Here is a 23,927-nt window from a genome sequence, read left to right as displayed (position 1 = left end):
ACCTCACTTCCCAAACTGCTGGCATGTTTCCTCTTTGCATTGGGTAGACCAGGACAGCCCCTGATCTGACTACACATTGCAGGCCAGTTCTGGCCCGTGGGCCTTGAGTTTGACACCCCTGCTGTAGAGAGAGTGGTGAGGACAGTGTTTAGGAAGCATTGAGTGGTGTGGTGGTCTAGAGGCAGAGCTCTCGCCTCACAATCAGAAGGCTGTGAGTTCAATCCTAGGTAGAGGCAGATATTTCTCTCTCTGGGCAGGTTGAGAATATCTGCTGAATATAACTCTGCATTGGTGACAGGAAGGGCATCCGGCCAGTAAACACTCAGCTCCGTTTCAATTGCCCAGACTCCATCCCGCAAGGGATTATGGAGTCATTAAAAGGAGATGATGAGTGGTTGGGAAGCATTACAGCTTCGAACAGGAAGGCTGTAGAGAGAGTGGTGTGGGCAACGGAGAAGATTATTGGTAATTCACTTCCTTCTATCCAAGACATATAAGCGATGACCAGTTTTCCTTATTACCTTCTGGGAAGGGGCTTCATGTTACGTGAAGCTGAACATCCAGATTCAATCCCAGTTTTATTCCATATAACATCAACCTAAAGGTTATATTATATTATTCATTGAGGTAGAAGTGATGGAGTGCTGTGGTGGCCTAGAGATGGCGCTCTCGCCTCACAATCAGGAGGCTGTGAGTTCGATCCTAGGTAGAGGCAGATATTTCTCTCTCTCTCTTGGCACACTGAGAATATATCTGCTGAACAAAACTCCTCATTGGCGACTAAGAAGGGCATCCGGCCATTCGAACTCTCTGCTAGCTCCATTCAGTTGCCCAGACTCCACTCCCGCAAGGGATTACGGGGTAGTTAAATGAAGATGATGATGATTGAGGTAGATATGAGAGCTCTCCAGAATGTGTCATCTAAGCAGGGATCAGCGAAGCTTAAACCCCTCCCCTCCTCAAAATGATCCAGTCTAAGTAGACGTTGCCTGCAGTGTAAACATTTGGAACATGATTCTTTCTTCGTGGTGGGTTCTGTCCTTCAGTGACCTTCCTGTATTCCAGGTGGACCTCCCGCCCAAATAAGACACGCTCACAAACCCAGTGACCACCGCAGGTTTGGCAGAGCGAAACCTGTCCAGATGACTCTGGCAGATGCTCCAGAAGATCAGCTTGCAGGTTCCCCAACCCTGAAGAGTCACAGCCCCAGAGGTGGAGACTCCTTTTTCGTGGCCGATTTTGGTCCCACCGGTGGAACTTCTCCCCGTAGCAAGAGATCTCCGAGGAAGGGAGGTTCAGAAGGTTCAAGGGAGCTGTTGCAAGAGGGATGGGACCTCGAGGCGTCGGCCGCCTTGAAGAAGAAGAAGAAGAAAGCAAAGCCGAAGAAAGGGCAGCAGCCACGGGGAGCGGAAACGTGGGAGGACAACTTGAAGAAGGTAAGAAGCCCTCCGGCTGCTGGTGAACCTCCAAAAGTTCTCCAGGAAAGTCCTCAAGAGGTCTTGTGGGCCTCCGCAGAAGTTCTTGGAAAGGAGAAGCTCGGGAAAGAAGGACAGCAACTGGAAGGACAACAGCTTCCATACCTTCCTCCTCTGAAGATTGAAGAACCTTCCAAACTTTCATTGGACCCCAAACCAGGAGAATTGAGCCGAGCCAAAAAGGCCGGGGATGACAGCTCTGTGTGGCAGCCCAAAAGTCCAAAGAAAGAACTTTCTGAGGAGCTTCCGAAGCACCATGTTGAACAGAAGAAGAAGGCAAGTCCAACTTCTCCTCCTGGTCCTGAAGAAGTAAGTCCCTTTGAGAAAAGGGTACAGTTGGGGCCTCTGACTTCGAAGAACTCAAATGTTGACGCCTCAACTTTGGAGACCCACTCTGTTGTGGGGCAGAAGGTTGAGGTCCAGGCTCTAGACCCCATGGTTGCCCGTGAGAAAGTTGTTCCAGAGTTTCCAAGTCTTGAAAGGAAAGAAGAGTTGGTAGAGGAACCCAAGAAACTTGAGAAGGTCTTAAAGAAGGTCAGGGAGGTCAAGGAAGATGTGACTCTTCCAGCTGAACCAAAACTGGCCGAGCCAACCCAAGAAGGGGCTTCTTCTCTTCATCAAGACAGAGGAGAAAGCATGGATGTATTGGAGACTCCCAAAGAAAGACCACGGAGCAAAAAATCTGATTTCAATTCTGACAAAACTCCATTCATGGTGGAAACCAAGTCAGATCCAGCCCAACCCTTGTTTGTTCCTGAGACTTTTGGTGGTGGCCCAGTGTTTTTCATTAACCCAACAGAAGACTTCCTTGGTGGCCACCCTCCAGAACATCCGACCAGTCTCAAGTTGAGACATGATCAACCCAAGAAGAGAGGCAGTGATGGAAAAAGCAAGAAAGCAAAGCATGTACCAGAGCCAGAGGAACACATTGGCTTGAGCAAAGATTCAATGGCGGTAGACGTTGAGGGCCTGGGTGAAATTGGTTGGACAACCAGGAACCCAGAAGAGAATTTTTCCACTTCTCCAGGAGTGAGAGAGAAACCGAAGAAGAGATCTAGCATGGGGAAGAACAGAAGAGCGGAGGAGAGGAGCTCTTACAGGCAACCATTTTTCTCTACTGTGGAAGATCATGAGATGTTTGACCAAACCCAACAGAGAGCAGATGAATCGAAAGAAGGGATTACCATTTTAGCTACCAGCCAGCAGTTGGACAGTGCTACAGACAGTAGCACTGTGAAGCAACCAAGTCCTTCTTCCGTCACCTTGAGTGAAAACATCAAAAGTTCTCCAGCAGGACCTGGTCAAAGAGTTGACCTTCCTCCATCAGCATATCCCTTCATCTTGGAGGCCCCTGGAAAGCAGACGGAAGGCCAGGTTCTCCTGGAGTCAACAGTCCAAGGCCAGGAAATGGGCGGCCCAAATCAAAACAAGGGACCCACTTTGGCAAGCTCCCCTGGAGGAGATCCCACCTTCATGTGGGCCACCAACAAACCCAAGAAGAGAAGCAGCAATGGGAAAAGCAGGACAGCTCACAAAGGTCCCTCAAGAGAACCACCACTGGAGAAGACGTTGGATGGGATTGTGCCTTCAAAGAAAAACGATTTAGTTAACGAAGGGTCTCCTGAGAAGAAGAATCAAGGGCTAGAAGTTCCAGGTGCCGCCCAAGTGCAAGTCCCTGCTGAAAAACCGCTGGAAACGACAGGAGGAAAGGAGGAGAAGAAGGTTGGCTTTGGACAACTGTCTACTTTGGAGGAGAAAGGTAACACTGCTAAGACAGCAGAGATCCCTAAAACCAAAGAAACACCATCTAAGAGGCAGGAAGCTAGTCAAGATGAAACTGGAGAAGATCCATCCAAGCCAGATGTTGTCCTCCCTCAAGTCCCAGAAGAAGTTAAGAAACACGAGACTGACTGGCAAAGTCTCCAAGTTCCTAAGGACTTGGAGATGAAGGCAGAAGCTTCTGGTGAACACCATCAAGGAGTTAAGATTGAGGAGGTCCCCACCTCTGATGGCAGCAAGGAGGAGACATCAGAATCTACAGGCCAGGTTCCTGCTAAGCTCTTCATTGAGGAAATGCCTCCTTTGGAACAATCCATCCATTTGCTGGACAAGTTGGGCACCGGGACAGTTGTAGAAGATGAGAGAAAGATGAAGATCAAAGCATCAACAGCTTCCAGTGAGAAAAAAGACGGGGTCCCTGATCTTCCAGATCTTCAAACCCCACTTGCAAAACCCGAAAAGAAGAGTAGCGAGAAGAAAAGTAAGAAGACCTTGATTGTCCCTCAAGAACCTATGGTTGCCCAATCAACTAAGGAAGACGTCAACCGTGAAGAACCTTGTAGGGTTGGTGGATTGAGCTTCACAGTAGGAGAAGTGGAGATTGTAGATGAAAACAGGAACATCAAGAGCTTCCCTTCTGGACGTCAACTGCATTGGGAAGAGGACCTCACAAACGTCTTTGAGCCAGCTGGACCTCTTGATGAAGCCGTCTCCAAAACTCGAGGTCCTACCTGCCCGTTTTTAGAACACTTCACCAAGTTGGCCGACGAGCCAAGCCAAGAGCAGTTTTTTTTCCCCAAATTCCTGCAAGACACTAAACCGGGGGACCAGAAGATTCTGGAGGAACTGCAGGAGAACTTGGCCAAGCTTGAAGGTCGAGAGGCGGAAGCTTCCCTTGTCATGAAAGCCGGTGATGACATCAGGGAGAAGAAGAAGAAGAAGAACAAGCGGGCCCCAGCAGACCGTCTCTCCAAAATGGAAAAGGAAACTGGAGGAACGGACCTTGGAGACAAAAGACAAGGACTTGGTTCACCAGAAATAGTGGTGGAGAAGCTAAAGATGGCTCCTGGGCTGGTGGCTGAAAGTAGTGACCTCCCTATGGAAACCCAAACTCTTAAGGGATCCAAGAAGGAAGTGTCAACTCTTCAAACTATAACAACTACCCTCCTCGGTGGTGGAACCTCAGAGCCAGGAGTGTTAGCAGAAGATAGACGAGAAGATGAAATGAGGCCTTCTGAGTCTCTAGACAGTTTAGGAAGCAAGACAAGGACAGATAAGGTCCTGGAAGACATCCTTCTGGAGGAAGTGGGAGGAAGTGGTCTCTCTTCCAATCATCTGGCTCCAGACGACAAGAACCTGGCCAAGATAGAACCTCTCCTCCAACCAACCAGCGAGGAGGAGAAAGGACAACTTGGAGAACTGCAAGATGCGCCAAACTTGAGATCGGAAGCTGGAGAACCACAAACATCAACTTCTCCGGTGGTCACTGATCATGATGACCGTGGGCCACCAGGCGAGACCAAGAAAGCAGGCCGGGCCAAAGCTCCTCCACCGATGAAAGGCTACATGAGACCCACCAAGTCAAGAGGACTTCCCCCTGTTCCGTCTCTCCTTTCCTCGAAGGATGGAGCTCCAGACCAAGGCAGGAGAAGACCCCTCAAACCCGATGGCCCACTTCTCCACAGGCGAGACAAAGGTGTGTGTGAGTGCTTGTGGTTATGGCCTGCCAGCCTCTTCGTGCATCCTCCATCCAGCTTGGCGTGTGAGAACTCACTCCATGTTGGTTGCATTGGCACGAGCACCTAACCTCATTGGCATGACCGCATTCCAGGCTGTCTTTGAGAGCCCAGCTTGCTTTGCGTCACCGTGCTAACGGGCCCCATTCTGGACCTGACCTTGGCAGCCGAGACCCTAAAGCTTCTGCCTGTGTGTGCTTCTGAGCCTTGTGTGTGTATTTTGTGGTCACTAATCTTGAACGCTCCTCGAGGGAAGGAACCCGTGGAGTTGGAAGGGCCTGCTGAGGCTGTAGGCCACCTTCCTGCTCAGTTGGAGTCTAGGAGGTCAAACGCTCTTGAGTAACTTGGTTCCACTGTTGACTGTTAGCAACGTAACTTCGAATCTGCCTTCATCCTGGCCTTTAGGGTAGATGTTTCCAAGAGAAAACCCCAAATGGATTCTGAGGAACATCTCGTACCATCCATGGCAGGAGATCCTTGAGTCACTGTAGTGAATCAGAGTAGGAGACAATTCCATGGTCCAACTTTGAAGTGGGTTGTGGTTTCCTCTTGAATCCAACCATGTTTGGAGCCAGAGGTCCATAATCTCACCAGTCTATGAGTTTCTCCTTCGTGGTGGCCTTTCTCCGTTCATCTGGAGATATTAGAAAGTGGCCACCTGGCTTGGTTTGGACCTCCTCCCCTCCTTTATCAACCCCAGGAGACTCCAATTCACGTTGAACATGGTACGGCTGAGGTGCCATTTTCCAGCAAAACTTAGGTCTGAGCTTGTGTCACTAAGCAAGGCTTACCTTTGTGTGTGTGTTTTTGTGTAGACCATTCAACAACACCTCTTTAACATTAGCTTGCATGGAAGAAACTTACAGGAATCCTGTCACATCTTTGTGACAACCCCAGAAGTTGTTGTCGCCTTGGGGTGGGGTCGGGGACAAGTTGTGTTTTCTGCATGAAATTGCTCCTTGGAGTTGTGTGAGTTTTGTGTGCACGGGGAAGGAAGGTGTCAAAAGTAAAAGCAACAACATTTAACTCAAAAGTGTCAAAAACACACTGTTCTGTTTCTTTGCATGCTGTTGTACAGGAAGTCCTGACTAGGGGATTCTGGGAGTTGAAGTCCATCCCTCTTAAAACTTACTGACTGTGGGATTCTGGGAGTTGAAGTTCACGTATCTTCAAGTTGGGAAGGTTGAGAAACAATGCATGGATGGATGTGGAGATAGATACAGATCAGTGCTTTTCTGAACATGCTGCCTGGGGGATTCTGGGAGTTGAAGTCCACCCATCTTAATTCATGCCGATTGGGGGATTCTGGGAGTTGAAGTCCACCCATCTTAATTCATGCCGATGGGGGGATTCTGGGAGTTGAAGTCCACCCATCTTAATTCATGCCGATTGGGGGATTCTGGGAGTTGAAGTCCACCCATCTTAATTCATGCCGATTGGGGGATTCTGGGAGTTGAAGTCCACCCATCTTAATTCATGCCGATGGGGGGATTCTGGGAGTTGAAGTCCACCCATCTTAATTCATGCCGATTGGGGGATTCTGGGAGTTGAAGTCCACCCATCTTAATTCATGCCGATGGGGGGATTCTGGGAGTTGAAGTCCACCCATCTTAGTTCATGCCGATGGGGGGATTCTGGGAGTTGAAATCCATGCAATTTAAAACCACGCCGACCGGGGGATTCTGGGAGTCGAAGTCCACCCATCTCAAAGCTGCCAAGGCTGAGGAACACTCCTGTAGGGTTCAAGGCAGCCATATCTCAGTAGCTTGAAGTTGCATGGGTCACGTATGGACCACTGAAGATGGTGTGGATGAATTCTGGGGAATTCTGGGAGTTGAAGTCCATTCACCTTCAGACTGCCAAGGTAAGGCTCTTTTGCCAATAGGGCCTTTTTCTGGGAAGACGATTAAAGCGCTAAGAGAGGCCTTCTCCAGCCTCAAACATGAAACCATCTCCTTCCCCCAGATGGTACGGTTGAACACACACACACACACACACACACACACACACACACACACACACACGGTGAGGATGGTCCAAGATTGAGTGTGGTTGTGAAGCCAGAGACCCACAATGCAAACTCCCCCTCCCTAAAGTTTATCCGTTAGCGTGCTTCCGGTTGACTCACATGGTGCCACCTCATCGCGTGTGGATTTTGGTGGACCTGCAAGAGATCCTCCAAGGTATGGTTGTCTTGGAAACGGGTGCACGGAGGACCTTGCTGGGAACCATTCCTTGGCTGCTGCTGTGTCTGTGTGTGTGTTGCACAGAATCCGTATTAGCTTGAAGAGCGGAACAAAAATAGAAATTTTTGTGGGTGGGAAGCAACAACTCACAACAGAAACGGAGGTGTGTTGAAGCAGCAGTCGGTCCGAGATGGGTCTGAGGTCCGTCGGGTCCATCTCCCTCCATCGTTCTGTCTCCCACAAAGCCCATTATCCTCAGCCATAAGACCCATACGAACTCTGAAGGCCTTAGAAGTTCTCCAAAACTTCCATTTTTGGTCTAGTTGTTCAGGCATCAGGCTGGAAACCGGGAGATGGTGAGTTCTAGTTTTGCCTTAAGGGTGAAAGTTGACTGGGTGACTTTGGGCCGATTACTGGGAGACGGTGAGTTCTAGTTCTGCCTAAGCCATGAAAGCCACCTTAGTGACTTTGGGTCAGTCGCTCGCTCTCTCAGCCCATCCCACCTCACAGGGTTGTCGTTATAGGGAAAAAGAGAAGGACGGAAGGAGAAAGAGGCATGTTCGCCACTTTATTTATAACTAATCACAAATCAGGATAAATAAAATCAATAGAATAGGAATAGAATAGAATAGAATAGAATAGAATAGAATAGAATAGAATAACAGAGTTGGAAGGGACCTTAGAGGTCTTCTAGTCCAACCCCCTGTTTAAGCAGGAAACCCTACATCGTTTCAGAGATATGGTTATCCAGTATCCGGGCCCTTATGTGTATTCCACTCCTCTGCCCACTTTTGACTTGCTTTATCTTGACCTTCCTCTTGCCCTCTGTGTGCAAGTAGTCCTCGACTTAACAAATTTCGTTTAGTGACCGTTTGGCCATATGCCAACACTGGAAAAAGTTACCTAAGACTGTTTTTCATACTTGCAACCTTTGCAACATTTACGACCGTTGATTTAGGGACTGTCCAAAGTTTCAATGGCCCTGGGAAAGAAACCCAGATTTACAGCCTGTCCTCGCACTTACAACCATCACACAAATCCCAAGTTACATGATCAAAACAGGCATGTATTCGCCAGGGCGGTCACATGACTACCCCATTGCATACCCAGATAGTCCTCAACTTATGACCGTTCCTTTGATGACTGCTTCAAATGACGATGGCCCTGAGCCAAGGGACTTAGGACTGGTCCTCACACTTATATGACCATCAAGAGTCCCACAATCAAAATTCAGATGCTTGGCCCTCAGCTCGTATTTATGACGGTGGCAGCGTCCCCGGGGTCCCTTGATCCCATTTTGCGACCTTTGGATAACGGGGAAAGCCAGCTTCGCTTACACGTCATGCAGCTAGCTGAACAACTGTCGAGATTCACTTAACAACGGCAGCGAGCAAGGTCGTAAAGTGGGACAAAGCTCACGTAACAACCGTCTAACTTAGCAACAAGAAGGTGGGGCTCGGTTGTGACCGTAAGTCGAGGAATAACCAGACTCTACTGTGGCAAACATCGCAATCCACTCAATTGGGAAGCTAGTTCAGCGCCTAGTCTGCACCTGGAATCCCAAGGGAGAGTTCTCTCGAGTGGGGATGGGTGGGTGGGAATGCCGGTGTGTGTGTGTGTGTGTGTGTGTGTGTGTGTGTGTGTGAGCATTGTGTATAAAGGACTACGCAACTTTATACTTCCGAAGCTGTTTGCTCTCTCTCTCTCTCTCTCTCTCTCTCTCTCCCTCTGCACCCAGCTCTTGGTGCCCGCGCTATCTCTCCCGCGGCTGGCTGCTTTTCCACATTGGTGCTGTGACGGGATAAAAATAGCTCCTTACAAACTGCCAGGCGTTGTGAGTGCGGCAGGCATTGTGTGTGTGTGTGTGTGTGTTGTCACACTCCCCCTCCCTTCTCCCACCCACCCAACCCGTATTTAAACAGCACTGTTGAGCTGTGCTTTCCGGCTTCAAAGGCAATTAAATCCAGGCACGTGGCACCTAGTGGCGCCTGGCTGGAAGTCAAAGGGAAGATTCCTGTGATAAAGGAGGGGGGGAGATTATTATAAAGGGGTTGGGGGGGTGGGAATACACAGGTGGTGTATGACCTAAAAATGCCAAATGCAGACGGTCCTCAACTTACAACCACATTATGATCACTAAGCAAGGTGGTTGTTAAGTGAGTCGCGACCAATTTTTTTTTTTTCCCATGGTTGTTAAGCAACTCCCTGAGGGTCGTGGAGGGAGCCAGACGGTCATTCAGCGAAGCCGGCTTCTCCAATTTATTTATGGCTGGTCTGTTCACTAATGGCAGTTACGTGACTCCGGGGAACGCTAAGTAGGAACCGGTTACCAAGCAGCCGGATTTTGATCTCCTGACCCCGGGGGCGATGCCTTGACGGTCGTAAGTGCGAGGAGCGGTTATCAGTCTCTTCGTTTTGTGGCAGTTGCAACTTGGAGCCGTCGCTAAACGAACGGTGGCAAGTCGAGGACTACTGGTGTAGGCGGCAGGAAGGCCGCGGAGGGTGATCGCGTGACAGCCTTGGCGAATATGTGCCGCTTGATCATGCAAATAGGGATTTTTGCGACGGTCCTAAGTGTGAGGATCGCCTATAAGTCTCTTTTTTTTCAGGGCCGTCGAAACTTCAGACAGTCCCTGAATGAATGGTCATAAATCAAGGACCACCGGGTGGGGAATTGTGGGCCATCCTGTCCCTTCCAGTTGAAGAGATTTGCCTTTTTTTGGCCAGGTAGAGTTTAGGTTCTCCAAAGGCACCCCTAATATCATTACAGGCAGTCCTCAACTTATGACCCCTTCTTCTGTTGCTCAGCAAGGCAGTTGTTAAGTGAGTTGCGGCCAATTTTATGACCTTTTCCCCTCCCATGGTTGTTAAGTGAACTGCTTTTGTTGCATAGCAAAACATGTGGCCGTTTAGCAAATCGGTCTCCGCCCATTGATCTTGAAGAGTTTCTGTTGCTAAGCAAGTCAGTTGTTAAGTGAGTCACACCCCAATTTACGACCTTTTCCCCCACCGTTGTTAAGTGAACCCCTACGGTGGTTCAACGAATCAGAACGGCCGTTAAGCGAATCCGGCTTCCCCAGCTGACATTGCAGAATTGCTGTTGTTAAGCAAGCTGGTTGTTGAGTGAGTCACACCTGATTTTATGACCTTCATTGCCCCTTGGTTGTTAAGTGAATTGCTGCAGTTGTTAAGGGAGTTAATACGGTTGTTAAGTGAATCTGGCTCCCCCGTTGACTTTGCCTGTCTGAAAATTGGACAGTGGGATTATTTGATCCCCGGGATACCGCAACCGTCATAAGTATGAATCAGTGGCCAAGTGTCTGAATTTTGATCATGTGATGGTGCAATGGTCATAAGTGTGAAAAACCGTTACAAGTGCATTTTTTCAGTGTCATCGTAACTTTGAATAGTCACTAAACGAATGGTTGTAAATCGAGGACTGGCTGTGTCTTGACCAGTGATGGGTTTCATTTACTACTGGTTCGCCCACACGCTTCTGCGCAAGCACAGGTCATATTTGATGACATCCGAGTGGGTGGACAGAGCCTCCAGCCACCACTGCTACTGGTTTGCCTAAACCAGGGTGAATCGTTAGCAACCTACCACTTGACCCCCGAGTGGAAACCTACTGGACTTATGACCACAACGGAGACAAGGATTTCCCTTGCTAAGCATGGAGGTCCTTAGTCGTGCCCGATGTTATGGCCTTCCCTTGCCATCCTTGTTAAGCAAATCTAGATTCCTGCAGTCGTCAAAGCGAATCGTACGGTCATTAAGTGAGTCTGGATTCCCTTATTGACTTTGAGAAGGTCACAACTGAGAGTCACATGACCCAAGGACGCCGCAACTCTTGCAAACGAATGCCCGTTGCCAAGTGCTAGAATTTTGATCGTGTTATGATGGTCATAAGTGCGAGGACCGGTCCTAAGTCGCTGTTTCTAGGGCTGTTTTGACTCAGAACAGTCGCTAAACGAACGGCTGTAAGTTGAGGACTGCCTGTATCCCCTCCCCATCTCTGCAGCTGCTCGTGGGGGTCTGGGTAGGAGCCTCTTGCCCATATGTGCTGCCGTTGTAGCGGAAAGACACACAGGCGGTACCATCTGTCACAAACTCCATCCTTCCCCTCCCTCCGGAGCTTTTCCCCCTTTGCAAAAAGCTGGTGCCCCAGTTGTTGTTGTGGGTTATTTGTTTGTGCCGTACGTCCTGCCACTCTCGCAGATGTCCCAGCAAAACAGAACCCCCTTTCAATGCTGCTGTTCTGTTAACGTCACGCGTTTAAATCTTCATTTAACGGGGTGCGCTCGGGCACCCGTTTCCTTTGAACGGTTTTTTTCTGAATGGTGTCTTTTGTCCGCGGTTACACAAAAGAGAGAAAAACGGTGATGTGAGGTCCTTGGGCTGAAAGAAAAAAAGAAAAAACAGATTTCAAGTCCTCGTGTCGCGTACCTGGGGCGTTAAACCAAGCTGTCATCCTCCCTTCCTTAACCCTGGTTTAAAAGATAATAGCCCTTCGCCACGCACCGTTTTCCCCCGTACAGTTAGGGAGAGATCCCACCCAACCTGAGTTTTCAAAATGCTCGTTTTGTGCAAACGCTCGTTTTAAACGAGAGCGGCGATAGTATAAAGGATCGCTTGCTGCAAGGCGACCACAGGGGGGGCCTGGCGTGTCGTCACCGCATCACGGTGCCCGCCAGCCCAGCTGGGTGGCGTTCCAGCTCGGAGACGGGCGAGGAGCAGCAGGCGAGCAGGCAGGCAGCGATGTCGCTCTCTAACCAGTCCCCTGCGCCCCTTGCCGAATACAGCCAGCTGTGCAAAACCCCCAACACCGACGGCTTTTCAGACACATTCGCCTGCATGGGCACACCGAAGGAATTCGGCGCCGCTGCGTTTGAGTGGCAGCGGACGGAAGGTAAGCTGAGCGAGATCGGGCTTCACGTCCACCCGGCGGAGCCCCGTCAGGACGGCCTGGGGAAAAGCGCAGGCTTCACCGATGAGGACAAGCTGTGTTTTTTCGAAGGGAAGCTGGAGAAGGACCTCAAAACCATCTCGCAGGACAAAAGGGAAACCGAGGCGCCGAGTAAGCCATGCCAGCCAGCCTCAGGTCACCTTGAGAAGTGGATGCCGGGGTCCGAGAAGAGCCATTCCGGAGAGAGTCTGGGCATCCTCAGTTTAGCCGGCTTGCAGACCGAGCCGGCTGGATGCCTGAGGGAGTCTTCAATCCTGGAACCTAATAGAGGTATCACCGATCAGGAGAAGGCAGCTGGGTCAAAGTCAGGAGAGGTTGACGTCAAAGGCTGTCCGGAGACACCGAAAGACCTTCCGAGTCGCCCGATGGAACCAGAGATTCGGGCGTGGGCCCCCACTTTCAACCCGGTCTTGTCTGAAGCCACCGGGCCGAAGAATGGAGCCCTTGCCCACAGCCCAGTGGATCTCCTCAAGGACGGTTCACTCCTAAGTGGTTTCGGCTCTGCGCCGAAGCTGGGGCCGCCAACGACCACGGTCGAGCTGGCTCAGGATGATGGGAAGGGCAGCAGCTTGGTCGGCACTCTCCCTGAGACAGAAGACGAGAGGTTTCTGGCTGAGCTGGAAGAGAAGCTGGACTCGGCCCCTGACAGCGGCTTTCTCAATCGGGGGGGCACCCAGCGGAAGGCGATGCGTCGCGCCATGTCGGAGTGCTCCCACTTGTCTGTCCCCCCCGCCCTCAACCTTGTGGACAAATACCCCGAGCCGGTCACTGTTCCCGACCGGGAGTCCCCACCAAGCATCTTTTCTCAGTGCGTCGCGCCTCGCAAACTAAGCGCACCAATGAAAAGATCAGCCACCGTCTCCGAAGAGCAGACCTCTGCCCACCATCCCAGTCAGGTCAATGCTGCCCCCCTCTGCCCCATTCTGAAGGAGCCTCTTCTCCCCACGGAGGAGGAGAAGAAGAGGGACCAGCAGAACGGCGGTACTGGTGGCGATACAGTCAAGAGAGAACTGAGCAGCCCGGGCTCATTCCATCCTAAACTGGCGCTGATTCCCGAGACGAGCGATCAGAAAAAAGGAGAACAAGAAGTGGCAGCCGCCAAAGAAAGCCATGCCCAACTTAGCGGGACCATCCCTGCTGTGGAGGCAGGCAGAAGTTCTCCAGGGCTGGGCAAAGAGGCTTTTGCAGGCATCCTCGGCACTCCATCATCCCGGCCAGGAGAGAGACCCCATGACCGTATGTTCAATTTTTTTTTCACACAAGAGGGCAAGCGAAGCGAAGCGGGTTGGCTCTAGAATTTGTAAACAGACAGGAGGACGGCTTTTTCGCTGAAAAAGAGCCTGAACAATAGAAACGAGGGGCTTCAACTGGCCGGGGAAGGGGAGGGGGGGGGATTCCAAATGCCAGAGAGCTATAACTCTTCCCCCCCCTCCCCACATTGCATTTACCTCACTTTCCCCGCCATCCCACCCCAGTTGTAAGACAGGAGTTATGGGGTTGTTGCAGGATGCCCACAAGGAAAAAAAAACTTTAAAATCAGCATTCATTAACTTTGCATGCTGTGGGTGTGGGTTAGTGTGCCTGTGTCTTGCTCTCTGCAGAGGGTTGTGTGTGTGTCTGTGTGTGTGTGTGTGTGGGCAGAGGGATTGTGTGTGTGTGTGTGTGTCGAGGCGGTGAACGACTCTAATGAGGCCAGCACAGCCCTGCTGTTCTGCCTAACCAGGATGACAGCTATCATCGTGGCTAAGCTGAAGCAGAGGTTCCATCTTTCCTTTCACGTTAGACGCCCGTCCTTTCCAAGCAGGGACCAGCATTCCGGGTCAAGTTTCTAGACCTCAAGATTCTGTCGGCTCAGTTTGGGTCGATAGAGGCAGAAATGGGTAGCCCAGGGACAAAAAATCTTTATTTTTTAATCTTTCGTTTTTCTTCTTTTCCTAAGCTGGTTTGTGCAGATGGGGGTTTATTCCTGGCTTCTGAGTGCTGAATTTTGACCATCTTATGTGGTTTAGGATTTGGGTTTTTTAAAAAAAAATAGCAAATGGGATTGTGCTGGAAAAGTTTTGGGGGGGGAAATAACACAAGTTCCAGCGTTCGTTCCCATCCTTGAAGTGGCTTGAAGGAGAGTTTTTGAACCTGATGTTGAGCTGTCTCGGCTGTTGCTTCAAAGAACGTCTGTCCCTGTTAATGACCTCCTCTTTCTAAAACGAAGCTCCATGATTATTAATGCTCACCTGGTCTTGTGTTTTTTTGGGTATGATCTGAAAAACGATCGAAGGAGATGCCTTGAACTAGATGATGGATGAACTTTGCTTGGAGGACAGTCAAAAGGTTGGGAGCTAGAAATGGGACTTTTGAAAAGTCCCTCAAAGGAGGTTCTGGAGAAGGTCGGGCTAGAAATGGCAGCTCTGGAAAAGCTGGAGAAGACACAGCAAAGACACCTTTCTTTCTTTCTTCCTTCCTTCCTCCTTTCTTTCCTTCCTCCTCTCCTTCCTCCCTTCCTGTTCTCCATTCTTTCCTTCTTTCCTTCTTTCCTCATCCTCTCCTTCCTTCCTCTCCCTTCCTTCTTTCCTTCCTCTTGTTCCTTCCTTACTCCTTTTCTTCTTCTTTCTTCTTTCCTCTCCTCCTTCCCTCCTTCCCTCCCTTCCTCGCCTTCCTTTATTGCTTTTTCTTCTGTTTCTCCTTCCTACCTTCCTTCTTTCCTCCTCTACTTCCTCCTCCTCTCCTCCCTTCCCTCCTTTCTTCCCACCTTCCTTCCTCCCTCCTCTTGTTTCTTCCTTCTTTCCTTCCCCTCCCTTCCTTGTTTCTTTCCTCTTGTTCCTTCCTTGCTCCTTTTCTCCTTCCTTTGCTCTCTCCTTCCCTCCCTTCCTCGCCTTCCTATTCTTTTTTCTTCTGTTTCTCCTTCCTTCCTACCTTCCTTTCCTTCTCTACTTCCTCCTCCTCTCCTCCCTTCCCTCCTTTCTTCCCACCTTCCTTCCTCCTTCCTCTTGTTTCTTCCTTCCTTCTTTCCTTCCTCTCCCTTCCTTCTTTCTTTCCTCTTGTTCCTTCCTTACTCCTTTTCTCCTTCCTTTGCTCTCTCCTTCCCTCCCTTCCTCGCCTTCCTATTCTTTTTTCTTCTGTTTCTCCTTCCTTCCTACCTTCCTTTCCTTCTCTACTTCTTCCTCCTTTCCTCCTTTCTTCCCACCTTCTCCTTCCTTCCTTCCTTCCTTCCTTCCTTCCTTCCTTCCTTCCTTCCTTCCTTCCTTCCTTCCTTCCTTCCTTCCTCTTTCCAAGCACCTTTCAGAGAATCTCCACTTTGGCTCGATTTTCTGGCTATTGATGGGCCTCGGTGTCTCACGCAGTGGAGGATGGATCTCCCAAGCGAAGCAGATGAGCTTTCCCCCCTCAGATGGCTTCTCCCCCTCAGAGCAGCTGAGAACAAAGGAAGGTCGTTTCCTTTGCGTTCCCCTCACCATCACCTTCAAGGCCTGGATTCGTTTTATGACGATGGAGAAGCCTCTCTTGGGGGCGTCAGGCCACAAAAGGGAAAGAGATGAAATCTGGAATTTTTGGGGGGGGATGATCGGATGGTTTGGGCAAGAGGGAATTAGGGAAAGGATGTAGGTTGATCTCGGAGGAAGAGATGGACGAATTTCGCTTTTTATTTCTCTCTGTTGCAAAGAAAGTCAGAAGTCATTCCATTTTCTATTTTTCTTACTTTTTCATTTCCTTTCTTTCTTGCCTCCTTCCTCCCTCTCCTCACCTTCTTTCCTTCTCTCATCCCTTTCCTCTCCTTCTTTACTTCCCTTCCTCCTCTCTATATTCATTCTTTCCTCTTTCCTTCCTTCCCTTTCTCTCTTTCAGTTCCCCCTTCCTTCCTTTTTTCCCTCCCTCCCTCCCTTCCTCATTCTCTATTCCTTCTTTCCTCTTCCCCCTTCCTCTTCTCTCCTTCCTTTCTCATCCCCCTCCCTTCCCCCTCCTCTCCTTCAATCCTTCCCCCTTCCTTTTTCCTTTCCTTCCTCTCCTCATCTCCTTCCTTCCTCTTTCCGTTCCTTCCCTCTCTCCCTTCCTTCTTTCTCTCCCTCCCACCTCTTTCTTTTCCTTTCTTCTTTCCTTCCTTCCCTTTCTCTTTTCCCTCCCTCCCCTTGTTCTGTTTCCTTCCTTTGTTTTCTCTTCCTTTCCTTTCCTTCCCTTTCTTTCTTTCTTTCCTTCCTCCCTCCTTTCTGTTTTTGTTCTTTCTTTCCATTTCTCCTTTTCCCCCTCTCTACTCTTCCTCTCTTTTCTCTTTTTCTTCATCTATTCCCCCCCCCCTCAATCTTTCTAATCTTGCCTGTTTCTCTTTTCTTCTATTTTGGAAACTCAATAATTAAAAATTAAAAGGATCAGTTTAGGATTTGGGGGAGGAAAAAGGATGTTTTAACAGACAGACTGAGATGATCATCCTCCGTTCGCTCACAAATACAAAAATAAACATTTACAGAATAACATCCAGAATGCAGACAGTCCTCGACTGTCTGCACAACAGAACCTCAAATTTCTATTGATAAGTGAGACATTTGTTAAGAGTGTATGGCCCCCTTGTTATGGATTTTCTGGCCATGGTCGTTAAGCAAATCACTGCAATAGCTCAGTTCATCACCTGGTCATTAAATGAGCCTGGCTTCCCCATTGCTGCTCCGAAGGTCGCAAAAGGGGATTGTGTGACCCTCCAGACGCGACGACCATCATAAATTTGAGTCAGTTGACAGGCATCTGAATGTCAGTTCACCTGGGGATGCTACAACAGTCGTAAGCACAAAAACCGGTCGTAAGTCCCTTTTGTCCACGCCGTTGTAACTTGTAACGGTCAGTAAGTGAACCATCATAAGTCGAGGACTGCCTGTATCAGATTTCTGATTTTGAATTGCCTTCACCAATTTGGAGAGTGGATAAAAGTTGGAAAAAAAAACCCTTCCTTTGTTCATTTCTTAAAATCCACTAATACAGTCTTAGTCCTCGACTTACAACTGCAACGGAGCCCACCCCAACTTTCCATCGCGAAGCGAGACAGCATCAAAGTGAATTTGGTCCCATTTTACGAACCTTCTTGGCACTGTTGTTAAGTGAATCCCTGCAGTTGTTAAGTCAGTCACACGGTCGTTAACTGAATCCAGCTTCACCATTGACTTCTCGTCAGAAGGTCGCAAAAGGAGACTGTCGTAAATATGAGTTGATGGCCAAGTGGCTGAATGTTGATCACGTGACCATGGGGACGTTTTGACAGACGTGTGAAAAGCGGACTTAAGTCCCTTTTTTCAGCGCTGTGGCCACTTTAAACAGTCACTAAACGAACAGTTATAAATAGAGGATTATCAATTTACCTGAAAGTCTCTCTCTCTCTCTCTCTCTCTCTCTTTTTCTTTCTTTTTGCTATATTTATATCTAATGGGGAAGAATTGGAGCCATGGATCAAAAACTGACAGATTTTAGGAGGTTTCTCTAAAATTTCAGTCCATTTTTTGCTTCCAAATTCCATGTTTTTCCAGGAGAGATCCCTAAAGTCGATCCCTGGAGGTTTTGGGTGATCCGTAAGGATTTCTATGGAAAGTTTAGGTGGCTTCAATCAAACCAGAAACAAAAGAGCCGGAATTGAGTCTCTGTGACCTCTGCGAATGGCTCGTTTGCACCTCTCAAGTTTCTAGTCCCTGGTGAGAGTGCAATTTTTTTTTTAAAAAAATTGTCGGGTAGGCAATGCAACTTTTGCATGACAATCGGTGTCAAATCACAAAAGAGGCCTGCCGGGTTGGGATCTCATTGCTACTTGCAAGTCTCCTTCTCCGTTAGATCCTGTCAGATACATCCGACTCTGATCCCCTTTGTGTAATCTCCAGTTTCGGATTACGGAAAATCCTCGATTTACAACCGTTCATTTAGTGACCACTTGAACTTGGAAAAAAGTGACTTCGGACTGTGTTTAACACAATAGTTACGACTCGTGGCCACCTGATCAAAATTCAGACACACTTGGCAACTGACTCCTATTTATGACGGTTGCAGCGTCCCGGGGTCACCTGATCCCTTTTTCGACCTGAGCAATGTCGATGGGGAACCCAGATTCACTTAACAACTGCAAGGATTCTCTTAACAACCGTGGCAAGAAAAGTCATAAAACGGAGCGAAACTGATGTAACAAACATCTCGCTTAACAACGGACATTTGGGCTCGATTATGGCTGTAAGTTGGGGTCTATGTGTATTGGGGTGAAGAGAGCTGGAGATAAGCATGGATTTGGTCAAACGTGACAAAACTCAATTAATGACAGTCTCGTTCAGCAGCAGACATGGGCTGAATTGTGGTCATAAACCGAAGACTGTCCACAGGAAGAAAAGGAGGGGCTGTTAATCTGGATTAAAATTATTTCTTTTTTCTTGGTTTTGGGTTCCGATCCTGCTTCAGTCCCCAGACTCCAATTCCGAACTCCAGATTTCATTTAATTCAGATTGAAAGCAGATCTGGGGATCGACTGGATCTCTACTGGATCCCCATCCTCGGGGACCCCGAAAGGCGCCGAAAAGGGATCCCTCACTGGTAAATCCACCCTCTCTCCACCCACAAAAAAATAAATAAATAAATCCCCGACCCGCTTTTCCGACCGACTTTTCCAAGCTCGGCTGGGTTTCTCTGAAAAGGCTCCCCTGTGGATCATGGGTGTTGGAGTCCTTTGGAAGGCAGGAAGCTATTTGTGGCCGCTGTTTTTGCACACAAGGGTTTTTTTTGTGTCTTGGCGTTGCTGCGCTCTGGGGTGCCGTCTGTCACCCGCCCTCCCTCCTCCATTTTGTGCATTGTGACCTAGATTTGCGCACGAGAGACGACATCCATCTGACGCCGCCGGAGAAACCTCGATTCCTTCCACCCTGTCAAGCCTGCCTTTCCTTCCTTCCTCCCTTCCTTCCTTCCTCCTTTACTTTCTCTTTCCCTTCCTCCTCCTCATTTCCTTCCTTCCCTTTTCACTTTCAATTCTTTTCTCATTCGTCTCCTTCCTTCCTTTTCTTTCTCCTTCCTTCCTTTCTTTCTCTTCCCCTTCTCCTTCCTTCCGTCTATGTTCCTCTCTTTCTCTCTCTTCCCTTTTTGTTTCCTTCCTTCTCTTTCTCTTTTTTTTCAACTTCCTTCCTTTCTTATTTTTCTCCTTCCTCTTTTTTCTTCCCCTTCTCCTTCCTTCCTGCCTTCTTCTGTCCGTCTCTTTTATCTTTCTCTTTTGCCCTTCTTCTTTCTTTCTCTTTTTTCTGTCTTTTTGTTTCAACTTCCTTCCTTCATTTCTTTTTCTCCTCTTTCTCTTGTCGTTCTCCTTCCTTCTTCTCTTCCTTATCTCTTTCTTTTTCTTTCCCTTTTTCCTTCCTTCTCTTCCTCTTTCTCGTTTTCTTCCTCCCTCCTTCCTTCTCTCCCTCCCTCGCTTCTCCTCCCCTTCCTTCCTTGCTCCCTTCTTTCCTTCCTTCTTTTCTTCTTGTCTCTTTCTCTTCCCCTTTCCTTCCTTTTTCTTTCTTTTTCTCTTTTCCCTCCCTCCCCCCTTCCCTCCCTTTCTGTTCCTCCCCCTTTCTCTTCTTGTCTTCTCTTCCCCTTTTCCTTCCTTCTTTTTCTCTTTCCCCTTCCTTTCATCCTCCTCCCTCCCTCTCTCTGTTTCCTCCCTCCCTTCTTCTCTTCTTGTCTTTCTTCCCCTTTTCCTTCCTTCCTTTTACTTTTTCTCTTTCCCCTTCCTCCCTCCCTCCCTTCTTCTCCTTTATCTCCTCTGCAGAGCCCCCCCTGACTCATCCCCCACCCTCATTAAACCAGGCGCCAGCCTGTTCTGAAACCCTCCAGGCCTTTTGTGTGGAACTTCGCAATTGTGCGGCCTCTTTCCCACCTCCTTAAATCTCTTTTTCTCCAGTTTGCTTTTTCAACCTTTTGTGTTTGTGTGTGTGTGTGTGAGAGAGAGAGAGAGAGAGATTCCCTGGAGGTTTAGCCTGGGTTTTGGGACTTTGGGGGGGGGGGGGCTGTTAGTTGAGCTTTTGTGTAGGTACTTTGTGCTGTCTTTTGTGCAAAGAAACCGCAAAGCTTTTGTGAGGACTGCAAACTATACAAAGCCAGCTTCTCGAAGCAGGGATTTGGAATTGAATGTCGGAGCTGTTTAAAAACAACAACAAGGGCAGTCCTCAAGATACGACCACGACGGAGACCCAAATTTCTATCGCTAAGTGAAACAGTTGCCAAGTGAGATTTGCCCCATTTTACAACCTTTCTGGCCACGGTTGTTAAACGAACCACTGCCTTTGTGTCCCATGGTTGTTAAGTGAATCCGGCTTCCCCCCTTGACTTGGCTTTGACTTAGATAAGCGAATAACCTTTATTGTTAAGCGAGTTCCATGGTCGTTAAGAGAATATGGCTTTCCCCTTGACTTGGCATTGAGGTTGATAAGCAAATCACTGCCGTTGTTAAGTGAGTTGCACGGTCATTAAGTGAATACACCTTCCCCCTTGACTTGGCTTTAACGTTGATAAGCGAATCCATGCCATTGTTAAGTGAGTCCCATGGTCGTTATGTGAATCTTGACTTTGCTCATCGAACGGTCACAAAGGGGACACCGCCACCGTCATAAATGCGAGTCAGTTGCCAAGCTTTTCAAGTTTGAACAGTGGTAAGTGTGAAAAAAACAGTCCTAAGTCCCTTTTTTTAATTGCCGGGGCGATTTGGAACGGTCACTAAGTGAACGGTCGTAAGTCGAGGACTAGCCATAGACCGGTTTGTGAGGGATTTTTGTGGGGTTTTTTTGGCGTCGGTTTGTGATGCCTCCCTTTGTTTTGGGTCTGTGTGTGAGAGTTGTTATCAAAAGAATTACAGCGGCCACTGTGAGGAAAATAAATCACAGGTGGAGAAATCAGGGCCCATTTTTTGACTTGTGGACTTCAACTCCCAGAATTCCTGGCTGTGGCTGAGGGATTCTGGGAGTTGAAGTCCGGGAGTCCTAAATGGGCCCTCCTTCCCTCACCTCCACTAAATTAAAAGATGAGGGAAATTTTTCTGAATGCTGCGTTTCCAGCCTTCAATATTATTGCTTTGTCTTGGGAGGATTATTGGGTTTTCTTCTAGATGTTTCTAGAAGTTTGTACAAGGGCTATCTTCTGTAAAGGCCTGATTTTCACCCAAGGAATTTCTTTCTTTCTTTCTTTCTTTCTTTCTTTCTTTCTTTCTTTCTTTCTTTCTTTCTTTCTTTCTTTCTTTCTTTCTTTCTTTCTTTCCTTCCTTCCTTCCTTCCTTCCTTCCTTCCTTCCTTCCTTCCTTCCCTCCCTCCCTCCCTCCCTCCCTCCCTTCCTTCCTTCTTCATTTCTTTTCTTTCTTCATTTCTTTCATTTATTTCTTTGGATCCCATCTTTATATATTTTTATATATATATAAAAAAAAGACCTCAAAGAGCGAACGTATCGAATACATGACTTCGGCCTCCTGTTTTTCCCCAATACAACAAATCTGCGAGGTGGGTTGGGCTGAGAGAGAGGAACTGGCTTTCATGGCTAAGGCAAAACTACAACTCCCCATTTCCTGGTGATTGGGCCAAAGGCATCCTCTCTCTTTCTCTTTCCCCTTCCTTTCTTCCTTCCCTCCCTCCCTTCCATCACCTTCCTTTTCCTTCTTTCCTTCCTTCTCCATATTCCTCTTATTCCTTTCTTCCTTTCCTTCCTTTCATCCTTCCATTCATCCCTCGCTCCCTCCCATCTCTCTCTCTCTCCCTCTCCTTCCTTCCTTTCCCTTCTTCCTCTCTTCCTACTCCTCTTTCCTTCCTTCAATCCTTCCATCCATCCTCCCTTGCTCCCTCCCATCTCTCTCCTCCCTCCCACTCCTTCCTTCTCCTTTCTTTCCAGCTCCTCCTCTTCCTCTCCTTCCATTCTTCCTTCCTCCCTCCCTTCCTCCCTCAGTCCTTCTCCTTCCTTCTTTTCTCCCTCCCTCCTTCCTTCCTCTCCTTCCTTCCCTGCTCCCTTGTCCCTTCCCTTCCCTCCCCTTGTCCTCTCCAGGACTGGACCTCCCTCCCCAGATCTCTCCAGCCACATCTGCCCCCTTGCCCTCCTCCCTTCCCTTCCCTTCCCTTCCCTTCCCTTCCCTTCCCTTCCCTTCCCTTCCCGGAACTGACATTTGCAAACCGAAATAAAAAAGTCCCATTGATTGGATTCCTTTCCGGAGGGCGGAATTGGATCGTGAAATGCCAGATTCTCCACCTCCCACCCCCGTGTGATAATTGCTTGATAATCACAACAACAACAACAACGCTCCCTTCCAGGACGTCAAATCCCCTCAATTCCCTCCGAGCTCTTTCTGTTTGATTTATCCGCCTGAAAATGCCCCCAAATGGAGATAATTGCCTTGAATCGGTTGCATAACCCCATCCGGCCTGGTTTTTTGTGTGTTTTTTTTTAAAATTTAAAAAGAATGAGTAGTTTCCCACTGGGATCCTTTTGCTCTCAAGGAGAGCTGGGTAGAGCTGGTGAAAGAGTTGCCTATTCCTTTTGTTTCTCCTTTTGAAAAATTCTGTAATTCCTTTTAGTGCACTCCGTTTATATAGAGGGCGAAGATCTAATTCGATGCGATAAAAGTTCTGTTGTGACCAGTATTTTTTTTTGGGGGGGGGGTGTTAAAATCATCTTCTGAGTATCAAATGTGTCAAATAATCCGAGACGGACATCCCTCTGGGAAAGACACTAGCACATTATGCAATTTATTCACATTACATGGTGTAATATAATATTTTTTGGAAGCGAGAAGAGATGGATGGATGTTTTTGCCAGCTTCGCTCAAGGCCTAGGGCAGTGTTTCTCAACCTTGGAAGCTTGAAGATGGGTGGACTTCAACTCCCAGAATTCCCCAGCCAGCGCTGCTGGCTGGGGGATTCTGGGAGTTGAAGTCACTCATCTTCAAGCTACCAAGATTGAGAAACACTGGTTTAGGGGATAACTTGGCAACTTGAAGCTGAATGGACTCCAAGTCCCAGAATTCCCCAGCCGGCATGCTTTAAGACGGGAAGACATCAACTCCCAGACTTCCCCAGCTTTAAGACTGATGGACTTCGACTTTCCTAGCCAGCATGCTTTAAGAGGGGTGGGCTTCGACTCCAAGAATCCCGCAGCTGGCATGCTTTAAGAGAGATGGACTCCAACTCCCAGATATAACCAGGTTTAAGATGAATGGACTTCACCTCCCAGAATTCACCATCCACCATTCCATTGCTAGGGAATTCTGGGAGTCGAAATCCATCCATCTTAAAGCATCCTGGCTGGGGAATTCTGGGAGTTGAAGTCCACCCATCTTAACCGTGCCAGCATTGAAAAACTGCCACCGAGACCCCACAAATGATCAGTTTTTCATCCTTCCAATGTTCCTCTGCTTAACCCCTTTCGAAGGGTGGTTGAGAAGAGTCATCCCCCCCAACCCTAAATCTTCAGAAAAGGGTCTGGGGGCAGTTTTCCTTTGCTCGTCCCCACCATTTTAGGAACTCTTGGTCTGAGACCGCAGGCCCCTGAACAAACCATTGTCTATCGAATGGCAAAATCTGAAGTCAGTCTTGTAAAAGGTGTGTGTGTGTGTGCTTGTGTGTGTCTGGATTGCAGCTGCCGAGATTTGGGAAGTGGTGGGGGTGGCATCCCATTAGGCAGCCTTGCCCCCAAGGAGATTTCTCCTCGTCTCTTGAGTTCAAAGAAAGTTCTATGTCCGCTCTGGGCTCTGTGACGTCTGTCCTTGACCCATTTCGGAACCTGGGTGGCTTTGACAAGCTGGCGACAAACCGCCTTGAGCCAAGCCGGCTTTTGAACT

General features: G+C 48.6%; 1 protein-coding gene across 50 annotated transcripts in view; it reads left to right on the top strand.

Annotated features, from left to right (window-relative positions):
* The window catches only part of LOC117658030 (uncharacterized), a 131,527-nt gene that overhangs the window by 77,733 nt on the left and 29,867 nt on the right, over positions 1-23,927 (top strand). For all 50 annotated transcript variants that reach the window (XR_015734158.1, XR_015734157.1, XR_015734153.1 and 47 more), the window contains one exon: positions 1,066-4,950. Coding sequence is in view for 38 of the 50 variants with exons in the window: in XM_087893200.1 (XP_087749326.1) it covers positions 1,066-4,950 (3,885 nt within the window). In the remaining 12 variants the exon portion in view is untranslated. The remainder of the gene's footprint in view (positions 1-1,065; positions 4,951-23,927) is intronic.

The sequence above is a fragment of the Pantherophis guttatus genome, chromosome 4 (assembly GCF_059756535.1).
Source record: "Pantherophis guttatus breed Tessera chromosome 4, ASM5975653v1, whole genome shotgun sequence".
Lineage (NCBI taxonomy): Eukaryota > Metazoa > Chordata > Lepidosauria > Squamata > Colubridae > Pantherophis > Pantherophis guttatus.
This window is presented reverse-complemented; position numbering and strand designations above follow the sequence as displayed.